Source organism: Danio rerio, chromosome 6, assembly GCF_049306965.1.
Source record: "Danio rerio strain Tuebingen ecotype United States chromosome 6, GRCz12tu, whole genome shotgun sequence".
NCBI lineage: Eukaryota > Metazoa > Chordata > Actinopteri > Cypriniformes > Danionidae > Danio > Danio rerio.
Window position 1 is genome coordinate 52253561 of NC_133181.1, and position 20592 is coordinate 52274152.

Genomic DNA, 20592 nt, shown 5'->3' on the forward strand with positions numbered 1-20592 from the left:
TCACAAGTTGATCACAGAAGACATAACATAGCACAACTAAACTTAATGAATTAGACAGCAGTAGACCTGCAATTTCTGTGTGATGTGAGGCAAAATGGACTCTATTGTAGTGGAACTCGTTCTTGTGCAATGTGCTGTGTAGACGAGACGCAGCACTGTTTAGCACTTTTTCAGAAAATTACATTTGTGTTTTTATATATCTGAGCAATGTTCTTTCATAAAAAAAGGTTTGTTTAATAAATACAGATCTTACAACCATACATAATCTGTTTACAGTTCATTTTTCTGTTAAAAAGACTCGAAAAGACTCGAAAATCAAACTATAGGACTTTGGACTTGACTTGAGACTTGTTGCCTTTGACTCGGGACTTGACTCGGGACTTGCCTGTCTTGACTCGGGACTTGACTCGGGACTTGAGGGCAATGAATTGAGACTTACTTGTGACTTGCCAAACAATGACTTGGTCCCACCTCTGCTAGGTACTACCAGAAGCCCTGAATTTGTTAGCTCACATTGCTAGTTTTGTGTTGAACAATTTGCCTGTGCATATCATTAAGAAACAAATTGAATCTGAAAAGACACTTTCTGTTTGTTTTCATTTAAATTCTCAGATTACGTCTGTCTGGGTATTGGGCGTGGCTAACATACTTAACCACACCCTTCCAACTGTCAGTTTTGACAAACAGAAATGGTGAGGAGGAGATGTCTGTTAGGTTGTAATGACTGTTTTAAAACCCTTTTCTCAATCTTTCTGAATGAAATGCCTACTATATTATATCCAATGAGCTCGCAGTAGAAAAAAACAAGCCACACCCACTGTTTTCTCATTTAATATTCTGTTTTTATAGTAATAGTGTCACAATCTGGAGGAAAAAAAGCAGTCGCAACTTCCGGTTCATGCGTACATTAAGCTATTGTTTTTCATGATGAATTGCATAGAAAATAATGTTAAGCTACTTTTTTTGCTATGTTTGTGAGATTGTTAGGCTTGTAGTTATCTTGATCTGCAATTGTATAATATAAGGCTGTTAGAATTTTTACAGATGTTACGTTTTTTGTGAAGAAATAAATTTACATATGGATTTCTACTGCTACTCTCAACTCAAGCTACTGTCAAATTTAGGAGATATAACATTTCTACATAAAAATGTTATTACATGTGCAGCGCTACCAAATCAAGTATTGGAACTTGCTGGCACTGCTCCCAGTGCTCTCAAATGTTAGTCTGGAGCCCTGGATTGTTTTATTATGTATAGTTTGTCATGTTGGACTAGAGCCAATTGTACATCTGGGATGCCCAAGAGAAACACGAGCTTAAGTTTAGCTTCGGTCCTCCACTATGAGTTTTGTCACATGAGATACTGACCAATAGGAGCACAGAAGCTTCTACATAAAAATGATTCAAACAGAGTGAAATGAAAGAGACTACAGTATTGGTGCAGCTTGGTGGAATTATGCCATTGGGTTTTTCTGAAAAACATATATTGGGAATATGTTTTATACTAGAAAGCCACCTATTTTTATGAGCATTTTGTAATATCACCTAAAAAATGGTTAATGGAAATGCAGAGATGCTCATACATTTTGAAAAAGCACATAAAAAGCTTGTGCTGACTGAGAAGTATAAACTCAGATTAAAAAAATATGCATAAACACATTTACCGAATGAATTCCAGAATTGGTCTCAAAAAAAGTCTTGTGATTTTTGTTTTAGCAGATCATATGATGCCAAAAATGGGTTGGTTGGGAGAGCATTATTGGACATATCAGTGGACCGACTACACTGTAGAACATCTTAATGTCTTTTGATCATTCTGCAATCCCTCAGCCAAAGTCTGTCATCAAAGTGGTTCAGTATTTTTACCTCCAGAAATGCCTTGAGCATCTGCGCTCCCAAAGAGCATATTGTGCCTCCAAATCCCACCGCACATTCATTGTGTTTTGCATTCTGAGGCGCAAGTAAATTATTACATAAGAAAAAAGGGCCACAATGCTGTCTCCTACTGCAGCAAATTACATTTTTAACTGATTGAATGAAAACGGGGATTTATTCGCAAACGTTTTATACAAGATTTTATTTTTGCGACTATTTTAGCGAAGTTTAATTCGCGACTTTGGATGGAAACGTTGTTTATTTGCATTTTTGTTTTGTAGTAAGTCACTAGTCCTGCTTACTCGTTGACAGTACATAAGCAGAGATTCCCTTACAGAAGTCACATGAATTTCACATGTGCTTTACATGGGATCGCACGGGATTCACAAATAAATGTTCCAAAAACACACAATTCTCATCTTCATTTCACATATGGTTTAAATTAGGGATGGGTAACGTTAAGATTTTAACACTATTGCTACTTTTATCGATACAATTATCGATACTTATTGGTTCTGTACTTTTATAAGTACTTTTTGTAATTTTTTTAATGGAACTTAATGGAACTGTTTTTTTTTTTTAATAATTTCATATTTTATTATTTATTTATTTGTAAATACAGTGATGTAAAAGCATTTTTAATGTTTTGTTTAAGTTTTATTTAGCCTGCTACAGAATTATTATTTTTTTTAAATGTAACTGGATGTGTGTTTATTAAACTATTAATATTATACTAATTCAGAGAGACCTTGTGTAATTGACTGCTAGCATTAGTTCATTATGTGAAACATGTAAGGTTGGTACTGCAGCTAGGCAGTCGAAAACTGCGTTTGTCTGTCGCTTTTAATGCACTTTGTAAGATGCTTGGCCAGATTGCTTTTGTTTCCACTTTTACAAGAAAACAACTTGTTGTGTTTGTTGCACCGAGCATTTTCGGTATTCACTCGGAAAATACAACCATAATCTTGACCGCTTAGTTCTCTCAGCTATCGCCATCCTCGCGAGTCTCGTGTTTGGCATGAGCAAGCTCTGTGTACAGGCTGATTTATACTTTCGCCTGGATCCGCAGTGCAAGTTTTCACTGAGTGTGCGTGACAGCTGAGAACTGTGAAGGTTTTTATTCTCGACTCACTCGTAGTTGGACTATAGGGCGGAAACACAAGCATTTCTCACGTGAGATTGCCAACAGTGCAAACGAGTATCAAATATTGCAAATTAAAAAAGGTTGGCGAGTTAAATTATGCTGCTATAGGTAAAGTTTAGATAGCTTTAATTCTCCTGTAGTAATAGCAGAACCGCTAACATCAAAGCTCATCAATACTTTGGTCTTTTATATTTAGCACCAGTTATGATAAAATACCGACTTTTGGAACCCATCCCTAGTTTCAGAAAGTTCTCGTGTTTTACATTTAATTTTCACATGTGATGACATTCAAATTCACGTCTTCACATGAAATTGGTTGGGAAGCAACACCATAATGTTTCTTGTCCACAACACAACAAAAATTGGGAGTCATAATAACAGCCTGACAGCTATCATAATAGACAAAACTGTAAAATGGCCAAATATTTGGAGAACGATTACAGATTGCTTTGGTTTATCTTCTCTGTAACTTTCCAGCCATCTTAAGACTAACATTTTCCATATCCTTCAGATTGAAGCATCACATAAAGATGTTCTTTGTTAAAGAAAGCATGCTCTTCTGCTTTAACAATCATTAAATCACTGCCTTGCTCTTGGATTCTGTCATTTGGGATCTGCCAGGAAGAGCTGTCAGTCAGTCCACGAGGAGCCGCCTGTTTTATTGTTCAGAACAAGAACCTTTCATTCTTACGCTGGATAGTCACTGGTTTTGTTTAGACAAGCAGAAAAAAAAAAAAATCTCAACATATTTGGCATATCCAACTGAAATCTGTTCAGCGGATCGCAGTCTGAACGTCAGGAAAAATGTCAAGAAGTCTGTTCTTACTAATTCACATAGTTTGAAATTAAATCTGCTTGTTTCAGTCTAAAGAATAGACATTTTTGTTATTTTGATCTTAAACTGAAGTCGTTGCTATGAAATTCGATATACACTCACAATAAAAAATTGTAGATTGGTGATTTTAATTGAAATATTTTTGAAGGAGTGCTTGTCATTGCTGTATTTATTTAATTTAAAATATTTGTAAATTTGTATTTTGACAAGACAGTTTAAAGTGCATTCATTTAAAAATATTGCATTGAAATATATTGTTAAAATGATACACTCACCGGCCACTTTATTAGGTACACCTTACTGCCCTTTTGCCTTCAAAACTGCCTTAATCCTACGTGGCATAGATTCAACAAGATACTGGAAAGGTACTGGATAACATCACGCAGTTGCTGCAGATTTGTCAGCTGCACATCCATGATGCGAATCTCCCGTTCCAACACATCTCAAAGGTGCTCTATTGGATTGAGCTTTGGTGACTGTGGAGGCTTTTTGAGTATAGTGAACTCATTGTCATGTCCAAGATACCAGTCTGAGATGATTTGCGCTATATGATATGACGTGTTATCTTGCTGGAAATAGCCATCAAAAGATGGGTACACTGTGGTTATAAAGGGATGGAGATGGTCAGCAACAATACTCGGGTAAGCTGTGGCAATGACATGATGCTCAATTGATAATGGGCCCAAAGTCTTCCAAGAAAATATTCCCCGTATCATTGCACCACCACCACCAGCCTGAACCATTGATACAAAGTAGAAGGGATCCATGCTTTCATGTTGTTGACGCCAAATTTTGACCCTACCATCAGAATGTTGCAGCAGAAATCAAGACTGAGACCAGACAACGCTTTTCCAATCTTCTATTGTCCAGTTTTGGTGTGCTAATTGTAGCCTCAGTTTCCTGCTGGTCATGAAGTCACTTAAATCATCTTTCTTCCCTATTCTGATGCTCAGTTTGGACTGCAGCAGATCGTCTTGACCATGTTTACATTTCTAAATGCATTGAGTTGCAACCATGTGATTGGCTGATTAGAAATTTGAGTTAAAAAGCAGTTGGACAGGTGTACCTAATAATGTGGCCAGTAAATGTATACCTGTTATGTGAAAGCTGAAGCTGTGCTGCAGTTTTGTAAACAGTTAAATATATGACATTTACATGTTAATATTGTTCACTATTGTTTATTTCATTATTTTGTTTGTCCTAATTAACGTATTATACTCTATACACAGCCTATATGTCAGTTTAATAACATAACATTGCATTTCATCAATGAAAAAAAAAAACTCGTGAACTTGAACTGATGCTTTGACTTTCCCTACATATTAGGTCAAGGGTTTTGCCATGTGTGAGAAATCTGAATCTCTACATACCACACATATTTTTTTACTAATATTACTAATGTGAACTGTACAAATAAAGCCATGTCAGGATTCATTTAAGCCCTCTTCCTCCACAGATGCATGTAAAAATAACCTTGATGCTGATAGTCAAACGCAATTCTTTCAAGTGCAAAGATCAAGACCGACAAAACAGGACATTCCCAATCTGTCTCAGGCGTCTGTTTTCAGTTTGCTATATCGACGTTGCTTGATTGCCATAATGGCACACAAAACCGGAGTGAGGTTTTTGACTCGCGGGGGGAAGTTGGCTTGCACCTTCAGTGTAGTAGCCACATCTGAGAGAGCCTTTGAAATTAAGAGATCATTTGTTTTTAATGAAACTTAGCAATAGTTTTCCAAAATTACGCACCCACATTAACCCCCGACTCGTTTGAATCCGAATTTTGTCTTTTAAAAGGGCGATGGAGGGAAAATCGGCCTTCAGATTTCAACCATGCCAGAGTCCTCGCACGCCAGCCATAAGAAAGTGATCATTGTAAATCATGCTAACAGCTCTAAATTAGCTTTTGCTCATTGGAATGACATCAAATAACCTTCTTTGGATGGTGCTGATGGGGTTGCAGACGTGAACTTCCTCACACTAGCACCTGGTTCGAGTTAAAGGCTGAATGTGTTATTATTAACGTGAAAAACACTGTTTAGGAGCTGTAAGAGAAATTACCCTTCTGGGGTCGCTGAAGTTTTATCAGAAACGTTTGTAGTCGGAGCTCTTGAAAGCAATGGCTAAATGTTTTTGCTACAGGGTAATGTCATTTCTGTGAAATATGGACTAATATTTTATCACATTTGGAGATTGTACTGGACGTTTTTATGCTATGACGTTTGCTCCTTTCTTGTTCTTGTAAAATACAGAAATTATTGTTGATGCAGACAGTACTAGGTTGAATCTCTCTTGAATATGCTGGAATCAGCTTTCGGAAATGATCAGATGAGCTCCAACTAGGCATGGGCTGGTATAAGATTCTGACGGGATGATAACCTTGGATAAAAATATCACGGTATTGTGATTACTGCTCTAAAATATATTCTTTTTAAATGTCTGAGTAAAAAAAAAAAAAAAAAAATCCTCATTGAAAACAATATATTATATTTTTTGAAAGATTTAAAAGATGTTAAATCAGTAAACATGTCAGGCTAAATAATGAAAATGAATTATTGACTTCTGCTGTCTTCATTAGTTTCAAAAACACAGATTTCTTTACAATTTAAAACGACATCTTTGGATATCTTTTCTACTGGAGATAATGTTGTACTAAAAAACAAACAAACAAAAAAATCTTACACATACCTCAGGAATGGTATTACAGAAAAATCTTGGCGGTTTCAAAACCTTGACTTTTCCAAACCACGGTCTACCTTGAAAATGATTATCGTCCCATGCCTAGTTCCAACATTACCCACATTCAAATCAAGACTTAAAGCACATTTGTTTAGCTGTGCCTTTACTGAAGGAGCACTGTGCTACATCAGGCAGATCATACTATTATGTCTTTCTTTTGTTTTAACACTTTTTAATAATTTTATTCTTTGTATTTTGTGTTTATTTTATTATTAATGCGAAAAAGCACTGTTTAGGAGCTGTAAGAAAATTATTCTTCTGGGTCGCTGAAGTTTTATCAGAAACATTTGTAGTCGGAGCGCATGAAAGGAATGGCTAAATCTTTTTGTTGCAGAGTAATGTCATTTCTGTATATTATGGATGCTTTACGAACTAATATTTTAGCACATTTAGACTGTACTGGAAGTTTGAATGGTATGACGTTTAGTCCTTTCTTGTTCTGTAATATATGGAAATTTTATTTGATGCAGGCAGTATAGGTTTGACTCGGGTGCATCTCAATCAGCTCCTTTGTTCAGTAGTCAGTGCACTGATCAAGTCGCCAGCCATTTTTAAGCACTTTCTTAATCGCAAAACTCTTCTAGTGCACTGAAACGTTTGCGCCTTAAAAAGTCCCACAATGCATCTATATGCACTTATGTGCCCTTAACAGAAGTTTGGAAAAGCAAAATAGTAATCGCGTGACCCAAGTCACCACACGTAATGACAAACGAGAGACGTTTTTCTAAAAACAATCTGTTGTTTATTTGTTTTTAACATGAACAAACATAGCTAGACTGGTTAGGTAAAGTTGAAATGTTGCTGGTTTACGAATCAATCAAATGATTTAGCTATAATTTTTTTGAAAAACTTAGTAAAATTAATATATGAAAATTTGTTCTGTTTTTGTTTATAAACTCCAGTTTGTTTTCATCGTTTTCATGTTTTCATTTACCTATTTTTATGCCCATTTTGGGTAAGGACATCAAAAAGCTCACGATTTCTCTTTACAATTATTTCGATAATCATTTTTTGATCAATCAGATATCTAAATACTTTTTAAATTTTGACATTTTGCTTATTATAACTAAACAGAGATAAAAATGACTAGAAAAAACTTTTCACTGCTCACTGCACAAATGTACACTTTAAATAATATTGTTTAGACCAAAAAAAACAAAAATTAATGCAACAGTTTGCATCAATATATTCAAATTACGACAAAAAGTTCAGACAACAAACTTTATTATGTTAGCCAAATGACCTTTATTAAAATTTAAAATAAATCCAGTATTATGTACTTAATTACCATAATTATACATGCAAGTTTTAACCACAAATAAATTAATCAGCCCAAGTTGTTTAATTTTTTTTTAATTTCATTTAGTTTCTTGTAAGAAATATATTCAACAACATTTTTGTTTTTCAGTAATTTTAAATTTTTCTATTTAATTTTGCACCACAGTTTTTCAATATTTTACAAAACAAAAATGTGTACCATCTCATATAAACTGTATGAAAAATAACAAAAAAACATCAGTGTGTAGACTTAAAAATACAAAACAACATAAAGTGCAACATAATGAGCAAAATCCACTCTGAAATAAGTAGACTTCAGTGTGGACACATTACTTTTGCACTGGTATTTATCAAGTTCAAGACACTTCCCAAGTATGTTTAAGTTCCTTGAGGTAGCCTAGATTCAAAGCATATATAATGGCCATCAGCAGAGCACAGCACTTTGAGATCCATTCCATTCATGATTTTCATTCTCATGCCTTTCTCATGTATTGTGGTTCAATTACAAAATATACTGATGGCAATTGTCATCACTTGCCTTTCAAGGTCCTCTTCAAATTCTTGTGTATTCCTTTAAAGCAAAAAAAAAAAACTTTTTCGAGTCAGAAAGCATCAACTGTATTTACCAGGAGTAGCCAACACTCTAGTGGAACGGAGAAAATTGATTTGAAAATTAAATACAACTCTGATATCTCACCCTTAAAATGTCCTTTGTGCCAAACAGTCTAAAAATGTTTCCTAAAACTTGTCCAGACTTGCTTCTTGCTTGTTAAAGGGGGAGGAGCTTAGAAATCCAGAACTCCATCTGTGTGGAAAAAGGGAGTTATTAACCTAATTTCTTTGGGTTGCTAAAAGTTAAATATTGTTTCCAACTAACTGACCGACAGGTTTACCTTTAAATTAGCCACATTTTTTGCTGATGTAATGATCAATATTTTCCTGTTGTGAAAACTATTTATTCTGACAACTTAAACATTCTAAATTCCTGATTAGATTAAAACTTTTAAGTTACAACAATGTATTAAACTATGTAATGGTAAGAGACCTCTTGAGTTATTTTTTAGGGTGAACGTTATTAGAATTCGCTTAAAACCTCAACATTGACTGCATGTGATATTCCGCTAATGTTGTTGTTTGCTGATTTTAATAATTCAGGACTAATAATTCTGACTTTAACTGTATGTACGTACACCCAAAATCCCCTCCATTATTTCCTATTTTTTTCCTGTCCTCCTCCCCAAAAATATGATAAATAAATAATGTATCCATGTTCTTGTTTGTGCTTGTCTTCACAGTGATGCTGCAGCCCTTCGATTATGACCCGAATGAGAAAAGCAAACACAAGTTTATGGTACAGTCTCTGCTGGCTCCGCCTGACATGACCGACACTGAGGGAGTGGTGAGTGCTGATCTCTGCCACCTGCTTCTCAGGCTTTATTCCGCCTTTTCACAAGCTTTTTCTCTTGCTTGCGTTTGCTCCTATTTTTAGTAACACCGTCTATGAGGTTTGTAATGTATTATACAACCATTGTTGAAGTCTAAAAGGCTTTATACATATTGTTTTTGGTTATATGTGGTGTCCAAATGGATTTTAATTACTCCACTTGAGAGTGAGATGATAAATGGTTTATTTTCCTACTAATGTGGATATGGATAGTTACAGCTGTCGTCAGAAGTTTTGGCACCCTTGTCTATAAAAGGTATTTCACCACAGATGTTCCTGTAAATACATGTACAGTTGAAACCAGAAGTTTACATACACTCTTAAAAAAAAAGTAACGTAACCATTTTTAAAAAAAATGTCTGATGGTAAATCATACTAAACAATTACTATTTTAGGTCTATTTTAGGTATTTTAGGATTACCTAAATGATTTATATTTGCTAAATGCCAGAAAAATGAGAGAATTTTTTTGAGGAGAATTTTTTTTATAATTTCTAGAGAGTCAAAAGTGTACATACATTTTCTTGGTATTTTTTGAGCTTCGCTTTTAAACTGTATATCTTTGGTCAAATGTTTTGGGTATCCTTCTACAAGCTACTCGCAATAGTTTGCAGAAATTTTGTTTAATGTTAGTTAATTTATTTACTGAACAAACAATGAAAAACAGTTTTATTACAATATTCACGTTTGTTGATGTTAGCTAGTGGAAATACTGTTCATTTAATTGTTAATTATTTGGTACTGTTCATTTAATTGTTAATTATTTGGTAATGTTAATTAATGGTAAAATGCCTAAATATTAAAGCTTAAAAATAAGTTTAAATTAGGAAATGTTCAAATATGATTAATAAGTTCTGTACAAGTATTGTTCATGGTTGTTAATACATTAATTTACTTTAACTGTGTGTTCTGTATTGTAAACATTTATTTAATTACACTTTTTAATGCCACATAAAAGTGTCAAAATAGCACAAAAAAAACTTTATTCAAGAATGGATTTTTAGATTTATTTAAATGAATGAAGTTCGTGAAACAGTATTTTGTACTTTTTAGTTAAAGTCATCTGTGCTAAAATTGCCAGTGAGAATAATATCGTATAACCTTTAGTAAAAATGTTGTTAGTTTGTTGTTCTAGTAAAATAAATGTCATATAACCCTGATGGTGCTTGATGATCTTAGACAGTGCCATCCAACATGCATGATTTTTCCAAGCTCTCTGAATGTCTCTCCAAATAGATCAGCCTGTACATTTATGCACGTACAGATGTAACGATAAATAGGTTATGAAAACGTCAGGACGGAGGAGCAGAAAGAAAATGTAGAGCAGCGATCTGGCTACTTATTCACTGTCCTGAGCTATTTCCACTGTTACTGTTGATGGCTCTAAAAGCGACAGAGCTGCCTCACCGTCTGCTGTCTGATATAAAACTCAAATACCGATTTTACATTGTAACACAACTAACATCCACGTTCAGCTCCTCTGGCATGCAGAAAATGGATCAATGCTATCAAGTTAAGGGAAACATGCCAGAGCAATTCAGAATGTGTTTTAAAGTAAATTGTCAGGTTCGCTGCTATTTTACTCTTCTGTTTTCAATTTTCAGTTTAAGAAAGTAGTAAATATTTAATGTGATTTAAAGGTATTAAAATATGGAATTATTTATCATCCCATACTTATAAAACAGGTTGTTTTTTATACAGTTTTAAAAAATAAAATAAAATTTTTCATTTATTTTCATATTTATTTTTTAAATTCTACATATGGTATGACTAATTTAGTTTTTATTGTATTTTTTGTGTGACATTGTAATTAAATTATGTGTATTTTTATATGTTTGTATTGGTAATTTAGCACTTTAATGAATTGCATTTTATTTCTTGCTTTATAATTTAGGTAGAGGCTTTCAATAGGGCTTTCAGTTTCTCCATCTCTTTGCATAATATGGCTGGCACTTTTCTGTTCTATTTTATTTATTTTTATTATGGTGCAAGTAAGTAGGCAAGAAAGAAAGCAAGCAACCATGTAAACAAGCAAGCAAGCAAGCAGGAAACCAAGTAAGCAAGCAAGCAGGCAAGTAAGCGAGTAAGTAAGAATCCAAGTAAGCAATCGGGCATTTAAGCTATCTAGCGAGCAGTTAGGCAAGGAAGAAAACAAGTATGTAAACGAGCAAGTTCTTATTATAATCAACTTTTCTTTCAAGTAGTTTTGCAAGCAAGCAAGCAAGTTGGCAAGTAAGCAATTAGGTAAGCAAGCAAGCATGCAAACAAGTAGGCAAGTAGGCAGTTAAACAGGCAAGTAAATAAGAAAGCAAGCATGTAAACAATTAAGGAAGCAAGTATTTTTTATAGTCATTGCTTTCTTGACACATGTAAACTAACAAGTTGGCAGGCAAGCAAGTAACTAGGCAAACAAGTAAACAAGCAAGCAAGTAATTTTATAAACATTGCTTTCTGGACGCTTGCAAGTAAGTAGCCAAGCAAGCACACATGTAAACAAGCAAGTAGGCAAGCAAGTAAGTTGGCAAGTATGCAAGCAAGCAAGCAAGTAAGAAAGCAAGTAAGAAAGCAAGTAGGCAAGGATGCAAGCAACCATGTAAACAAACAAGCAAGCAATTAGTTAAGCAAGGAAACAACCATGCAAATAAGTAGAAAAGTAAGTAGGCAATTAAGCAGACAAGTAAATAAGCAAGCCAGCATATAAACAAGTAAGGAAGTAAATTTTATAGTATATAGTAATTTTTATATATTGCTTAACACATGAAAACAAGTAAGTTGTCAAGCAAGTAAAGAAGCAAGTATTTTTTATAATCATTGTTTTCTGGACGCATGTAAACAAGCAAGTAGGCAGGCAAGTAAGTAGGCAAGTAAATAGACAAGCAAGCAAGTAAACAAGCAAACAAGTAATTTTATAAGCATTGCTTTCTGGACGCATGCAAGTAAATAGGCAAACAAGCAAGCATGCATGGAAACAAGTAAGTAGGCAAGCAAGTAAGTAGGCAGGCAAGTAAGTTGGCAAAAAAGCAAGTAGGAAAGAAACCAAGCAACCATGTAAACAAACAAACAAGCCAGCAATCAAGCGAGTTAGTAAGAAACCAAACAAGCAGCCAGACAATTAAGCCATCAAGTAAGCAGTTTGGCAAGGAAGCAAGCATGCATGCAAACAAGTAAGTTCTTTTTATAATCAACATTCCTTTCAGGAAGTATTCCAACCAAGCAAGCATGCAAACAAGTACGCAAGTAAGTAGGCAATTAGGCAGGAAAGTAAATAAATAGGCAAGCAAGCATGTAAATAAGAAGGCAAATCATTTTTACAGTCATTGCTTTCTTGACACATGTAAACCAGTGAGTTGGCAAGCAAGTAAAGAAGCAAGTAATTTTAGAATCATTGTTTTCTGGGTGTTTGTAAACAAGCAAGTAGGCAGGCAAGCAAGTAGGCAAGCAAGCAATAGACAAGCAAGCAAGTAGGCAAGTAAATAAGCAAGCAAGCATGTACAGTAACTAAGCAAGCAAGTTTTAATTTAATTTTATAAACATTGCTTTCTGGATGCATGCACGTAAGTAGGCAAGAAATCAAGCAAGCAAGCACACATGTAAACGAATAAGTTGGCAATTAAGTAGGCAAGTAAGCAAACAAGTAGGCAAATAAGTAAGCAGGCATGTAAGTAGGCAAGACAGCAAGCAAGCAAGTAACCATGTAACGGAACAAGCAAGTAAGCGAGTAAATAAGAAACCAAGTAAGCAAGCAGGCAATTAAGCTGTCAAGTAAGCAGTTAGGCAAGAAAGCAAGGAAGCAAGCATGTAAACAAGTTAGCAAGTTCTTTTTATAATCAACACTCCTTTCAGGTAGTTTTCCAAGCAAGTAAATAAGCAAGCAAGTAATTTTTATAATCATTGCTTTCTGGACGCATGTAAACAAGTGAGTAGGCAAGAAAGCAAGTTGGCAAGCAAGTAAGTAGGCAAGTAAATAAGCAAACAAGCATGTAAACAAGCAAGTAATTTAAAAATTGCTTTTTGGACGCATGCAAGTAAGCAAGTAATCAAGCAAGCAAGGAAGCATGTAAAAAAGTAAGCAAGTACTTTTTAAAATCAACACTGCTTTCTAAAAGTATTCCATGCAAGCAATTAAGTAGGCAAGAAACCAAGCGAGGATGTAAACAAGCAAGTAAATATTACAATCAATATTGCTTTTTTCTGGAAGCATGCAAACAGGAAAGCAAGTAGGCAATTAGGCAAGCAAGCATGCAAAAAAGCAAGCAAGCAAGTCATTTTTATAATCAACATTGCTTTCTGGAAGTATTCCAAGTAGGCAAGAAACCAAGCAAGGATGTAAACAAGCATCCTAGCATCAAGCTAGGGTTTGTAAACGGCACAAGAGGTGTTTATTTTGGTGTATAATCATACGCATGCGTGTGTTTTGTCTCTCGTTCAGTGGAAGGACGCCAAGCCTGAAGATCTGATGGACTCCAAGCTGAGATGTGTCTTTGACATGCCCGCTGAAAATGAGAAAACAGTGAGTTGCATGGGTTTTTTTTTTCATGCAGGCTTGACTGCATTCATGATGCTGTCTACTAAAACTAATACACAAAGCAGATTCTTAGGTCTTTTATAGACATGCCTTTGCTTATGTTTCTGTGTTTGTTTGATTTGTGGTGGCGCAGCATGAAATGGAAAGCAATAAGATTTCCAGTCTGTCGAAGTCTGAATCGTCCACATTGTCTATGAAGTCCATGGCCTCCAGTATGGATGACGGAGAGGTGAAGAAGATCATGGAGGAGTGTAAAAGACTGCAGACGGAGGTGCAGCGGCTACGAGAGGAGAACAAACAGATCAGGGTGAGTGGGTTTGTTATGTGTGTCCATGCAAATATATAAAGTCCAAATACATGCGGTATAGGTGAATTGGGTAAGCTAAATTGTCCTTAGTGTATGTTTGTGAATGTGTGTATGGGTGTTTCCCAGTGATGGGTTGTAGCTGGAAGGGCATCCGCTGCGTAAAACATTCTGGATAAGTTGCCGGTTCATTCTGCTGTGGCAACTCCAGATTAATAAGGGACCAAGCTGAAAAGATAATGAATATTATATGATATTATATTAAAAGTCTGGGGTTGGTTATAATTTTAAGGTTATAATAAACTGCTTAATGAATTAATATTATATTATTTTAAATAGATGTTTTTTATTTGTTCATTTATTAATTCAAATAAGCAGATATTATTTCAGTGTCCCATAATCCTTTAGAAATAATTCTGAGATACTGATAGGGTGCTTTTATTTATTTAATAAATAAATACACACATAAATAAATACACAAATTCCTACGAAATTAAAACCATGAAATGTAAAATAAAATATACATTTAAATCTTCAAATTCCTGAATAAATAAATATATAAATAATTCATAGTACGGACAGATAAATAATTAAATAAATTACATGAATATTGGGGCAATAAGATAATGCTAAACCGAACTTTGATAAAAAAAAAAAATGTAACCCTCACTTTAAAATGTTTATTCATTTCTGAACATAGTTCCGTATTTACTTTTCCTCAGCCCAACGTGCTAATGAGAGGCTGTCTATCAAAAATCAGAAGGCAGAATTGAACACAAAGTGTTTCTAACGATCAACCAATAATGCCATAAAGACCGCCTTCTGATGATTGATCAGATCATCTTAACTTAAGACCACAGTCTAAAGATTTGCACACCCAATTTAACATGCTGGAGAAAAAATATTAGATCAAATATTAATAACCAAGAAAAAAAACCATACAAAAATATATTTATAAATATATATATATATATGTGTTGCATTAACTTATTTGAATTTAAATGCATTGCCTTTCTATTCCTAAAGACGTTAGGTGACCAAACTCTTATTTTAATGATTTTTTTTTTATTGCTGTTTAATAAAACAGATTTATTTAAATGCACCAAAATATATTTGACTATATTATTTGACAAGTGGTTGTTGTGGTGGTGCAGTGGGTAGCGATGCCACCTCACAGCACAAAGGTCGCTGGTTCGAGCCTCAGCTGGGCCAGTTGGCATTTCTGTGTGGAGTTTGCATGTTCTCCACGTGTTCGCGTGGGTTTCCTCCGGGTGCTCCGGTTTCCGCCACAGTGTAAAGACATGCGTTAAATTGGGTAAGCTAAATTGTCCATAGTGTTATGTGTGCGAATGAAAGTGTATGGGTGTTTCCCAGTACTGGGTTGCAGCTGGAAGGACATCCGCTGCGTATAACAGATCCTGGATAAATTGGCGGTTCATTCCGCTGTGGAGACCCCAGATTAATAAAGAGACTAAACCGAAAAGAAAATGAGTTAATGAATAACCGAGAAATTAAGGGTGGCATGGTGGCTCAGTGGTTAGCACTGTTGCCTCACAGCAAGAAGGTCGCTGGTTCGAGTCCTGGTTGACTCTGTGTAAAGTTTCCCCCACAGTCCAAAGACTTGTGCTATAAATGAATTGGATGAACTAAATTGTGTATGAGTGTACAACCTCTGAAATAGAGACTAAGCTGAAGGAGAATGAATGAATGAATCCACAACCCTGTTCTCTATTGATACCATTAAACAAACCATACTGTTTGACCACCGCATTACGGTTTTCTCTCTTTGGCCATATTGTTTAAATTAGTAACAGCCACAGGATGTGAAGCGTATCAGAGATGGAAGCGCAGATAACCTGTCTTTACTCATCAGCGCACAGTGAATCTGCAGCTGCGAACCATTACAGTTGCTTGTTTGAGTGGTCGAGCTCTTGGGCCAAAAGCATGTTTCATAACTCTCCAGATTATTTCTGTCGTCTAACCTTCTTTATCTTCTATCAGCAGGAAGACGATGGCCTGCGGATGAGGAAGAGCACAGTAATGTCCGCTCCGCACTCATCTCTAGCGGTGCGGGTGAAAGAAGAGGGCCTGAGCAGCAGGGTGATCGCTCTAATCGTGCTGTTTTTTGTCGTGGGTGTCATTGTAGGCAAGTTGGCCTTGTAAAAAAAAAAAATCATAATAATAAAAAATCCAACAGGGGAGCTCTACAAGCATGCATTGCGGATAAAAACAAAATGCAGAACGCGTTTAATCCGAACGCCTTATCATTTTGGGTAGTTTTGGATTTAGCGAGGTGTGTAAAAATTGAATAAAGAGATCAAGGAATTTGTGCAAACTAAAAATTCAACCACAAAAAAAAAAAAAAGATGATGATGATGATGATAATCTGATACAAGCTCTCTCTCTCTCCTCAAAATTGTGAAATCATTCTGGCCCCTTCTTCCTTAATCATTTCTGATGCAAAACGGATAACCAATGTCAGATTTTAACCACTAAAAACGAAATGTCGTAGGGATTTTCTAACACCAGACGTGAGATTGAGTTGTGGTAGAGTGAATGTTGTTTTATCACTGTTGATTTCTTTTCCTTTTCTCTCTCTATCTATAAGTGGGTCAGAAGCTAATTGAAATTGTATACAAGAAGTGTCACCTGTGCATTTAATTCATGCCTACTCGAAAAACACCCTGCATTAAAGCAGCAGTTCACCGAAGTTTAGATCGTGTATCTTCAATCACTCTAAATCACGTTGTAACTCAGAAGACATGTTTTCTATTTTCCGTTCAGTCCGACGGATATGTTTGAGTACCAGCAGGTATTATGATTCAACATATAAGTCAAACATCGTGCAGTTCTGCTAGCATATGATAATTGTCATGCAAATTCAGTGTTCACTTGCGATCAATCAGCCTTCAATTGACATTCAAGACAAAACCGGTGGCTTTGGCGATTAAAAGTTTGAGCTATTTATGGATTTCAGAAGTGATGGATGTTTCAAACTACTTTTGATGAAACTGTTCACACGCTCTAAAATAAAACAATATTTCTCTGTGAACTGCTGTAAGTCAGGAAGGCGTCTCTAAAACAAACACTTCCGAATTAAGCTTTGCACACACACACACTCACACACACACACAAAAACGAACGAGTTCAGAATAGATTTTTCACTTTTCTTTTATGATTTACGCTTTTGTTTTTGGTAAGGGATATATGTGCTTGAATGCATGGCTCTGTTGTGAGCGAGAAATACTTTATATTTTATTAAGCTGCTCCATAGGTGAAATCTCCTTTTTTCTCGGGCCTCTGTTTCGGTTTTGCTGCCTGTAGACCTGAGTAAATTATTGATCAAGTCGTTCTATACAGTAATAGTGCAGCTGCTAAGTATAATCTCTGAAGCACCATGTACATGCAACTGGTTGAAGGTCTCTCTCCCTATGAACTTTCTATCTGAAGACGCCACGAGGAGAGTTTACCATCAGGTCCGTAAACAACTCTGACCCCACCGCCGCCTCTCACTTTACCCTGCAGAAAAGAACAAAAAATAAATAGTTCAACACAATCCTTGGTCATTTGATTAGTTCTGCTTCTTTGAAACACTAAAGATGCTTTTTTTCCATGCAAATAAAAATGGATGGTGATTTATTACATGCACGTTATGAAAAGGATCAAACTAAAGATCGTGGAAATTGTATGAAACTACTCCAAACATCTTTCACACTACTATAATCCTAGATGTCTGCAGCCATGCGGGTTTTGTTTTAGACGTGGACTGAATTGGTAAATGGGAATATGCATATGCATGCATTTGATATGGAATGTTAATGAGGTTTTGCATATTAAATTAGATGCTAATGAGATATGAGAGTCAAAACCGTTTAACTCGGGTCTGTTTGTCCACCAAAAGCTATTATTTGGCTTCAGATCGTAGTGTTTAAGCTGTTCGGATTATATTTATGGTGTGTTTTTTTTCTTCTTAAAGGCGTAGTTCATCCAAAAGTGACATTTCTGTCATCGTTTGCCCACGCTTGACTCGTTCCAAACCTGTTTGACAAGATATTTTTAGGAATTTTGGAAAGCTGTAACCATTGACTTGCATATAGTTTTTCCTAATATGGATGTCTCAACGTTCTTAAAATATCTGTTCAACTGATGAACGATACTCATAAATGTTTGGAATCACTTAAGCGTGAGTAATTAGCGAGTACGATTTAATTTTTAGTTTAGTTATCTCTTTAAATCAGGTTAAATCTCCATCCATTTTAATGGAAAAGAGCAGATCAGACATGCAGCTTCTTCTTTTGGGTTTTAATGTAAGAAGTGGTGCACAGTGGCAAAATGTTCATTATCAAGCCAACTATTCCTTTAAAAACTGACACGTGTGTGAGTATTGTAACCTGTAATTTAGCCATGCCGAGCCTACACCTCATTTCCAGATTAATGCATGGCTTCGATATGCCTTGTCGGTGGTCTGAAATGTACACAACACTGGTTTATCTCGCAGCATAAGGCTTTAAAACAACAACACACTCCTGACATTTCTGCACTGTTTTTTTCCTGAGCCCTCTGTTTCTTTGCTGTCCTCTAATGTTAATTTAGTTGTTATGTTTGGATTTAAGTTATGAATAAAGCTTTTATTGCACAGAACTGTTGATATTAAAAATGCACTACATATAAAGAATGTCATCTTCCCATGCACAGCGGTCTGATCTTTGTGAAATAATGACATCTGAACAGAGACTCTTCCTACAGGGGACCATTTTGTGACCTGATATGTATTTGTGTCATAGTTTGGTGTTGTGGGGGGTTTCTTTTTCGCTAATGTTTCTCTTAAGCCCCCCTTATTGAGAAGCTTTCATTTCAGTTGATCATCTTACTGCTGATATTGGATTTTTTTTTTAAGAACAGAGGAGCTTACGGTATTGTGAAACGGCAAAACTTTGCTTTGTAAGTAACTTTAGGAGATGTTCAGGGTATAGTGATTTTTTTTGGGACTGCAGTTTATGTATAGTTCACCAAGGATTTTGATTGCCATGGAGAGGGAGGGATTTTGGGGGCCTATCAGCCAATCAGCTGGCTCATAATTACACCTAAACCTTATTATAGTGCCCCAAACCTTCACATATGATGTAAACATGAAGGTGACCATTTTGTATGTATATAAATAAATAAATAATGAGTCTAAGATGAAAATTAAGGTTGATATTCCTAGTCAAGTAGTCTATAATGGTATATAAAACAAACCCCAACTTTGTTGGACTATGTAGCATCTTAATAAATTAAATCAATAAAGCCCCAGACCAAAACCTTTGTCATGTTTGTTCTTTAAAACAGTTTCACTGTCAGCATTTTCGCTGTGTTTTCCATGTCTATGTTTTACTTTTTCTTTCTTTTTGTGTTTGGTATTTATATGATGTTGCACAGGGGTGGCCAACCCTGTTCCTGGAGAGCCACCCTCCTGCAGATTTCAGTTGCTACCCATATCATACACACCTGCCTGTAATTATCACGTGGTGTTCAGGTCCTAATTAATTGGTTCAGGTGTGTTTGATATGGGTAGCAACTGAAATCTGTAGGAAGGTGGCTCTCCAGGAACAGGCTAGGCCACCCCTGATGTAGTATTTTGCATGTCTTTTCATTTCCTGTTTTAGTTTTGAGGATATTTTTTTGTCAGAGTAGCCTAAGTCGGGCTTGGAATGGGCTATATGCACAGCTAGAGTTTTCAGCCAATGATAAACTTCTGATTAAAGCTTAATGTGACTATTGTCAATTTCATAAGGTTACTTTTAGAGCATTGATGTTGTAATTTCATTAAAGTACATTAATTTAAATAGACTTAAGCATTCATTTAGTTGTTCGAGCGTAAAATGAGATGATAGATTATGTAAGCGCTACCGCAGAAACTCCATTGAAAATACTGGGGTAAAATAAACTCATACGTGGCGGGGGAAATGGAATTTAATGCAGTTTTTTTTGTCATGTCTGAGACCCACTTCTTATCAGACAGTTGAAGTCAGAATTATTAGCCCCCCTTTGATTTTTTTTTCTTTTTTTAAATATTTCCCATCCCAAGTGAAGTTTTTAAACTAATTTCGAGAGGAGCACGTGATGTAATTGACTGCAGCTGGCCACCTATCTACACTCATTAGTTAGCCAATCAGATAGATCCTAACTTACTATAAGTAGCCTAGCTAGACATTACTCCCTTATCTTCATTTTCCGAAGAAACCCCCCATCCACCCCTTTCTCCTCCTTTTCTCCTTTACAAAAAAGGGGAGCTCTCGAGAACCACCTGATCTCGTACTCCCCTCACATGCTCTATGGACCTGGCGGGAGCCCTGGGCTCAACTATCTCTGAGCTCCAGGTTCTCTCCCGGGACAGCATGCCAAACCTGCTTACAGTTGTCAAGCAATATCTAAGTGAACTCTTGAAATTATGTTTAACAGAGCAAGGAA

At 35.7% G+C, this 20592-nt stretch overlaps 1 protein-coding gene across 3 annotated transcripts in view; it reads left to right on the top strand.

The window, feature by feature from the left end:
• Window positions 1-19442, top strand: part of vapb (VAMP (vesicle-associated membrane protein)-associated protein B and C) — a 55540-nt gene extending 36098 nt beyond the window's left edge. The window contains exons 3-6 of one of the 3 annotated variants that reach the window (XR_012407183.1): window positions 9166-9384; window positions 9534-13823; window positions 13972-14145; window positions 16144-16341. Coding sequence is in view for 2 of the 3 variants with exons in the window: in NM_212647.2 (NP_997812.1) it covers window positions 9166-9269; window positions 13743-13823; window positions 13972-14145; window positions 16144-16305 (521 nt within the window). In the remaining variant the exon portion in view is untranslated. Of the gene's footprint in view, window positions 1-9165; window positions 9385-9533; window positions 13824-13971; window positions 14146-16143 lie in introns of all 3 variants that reach the window. The other 2 variants (NM_212647.2, XM_073952588.1) reach the window with 2 other exon arrangements.
• The last annotated feature ends 1150 nt before the right edge of the window (window positions 19443-20592 follow it).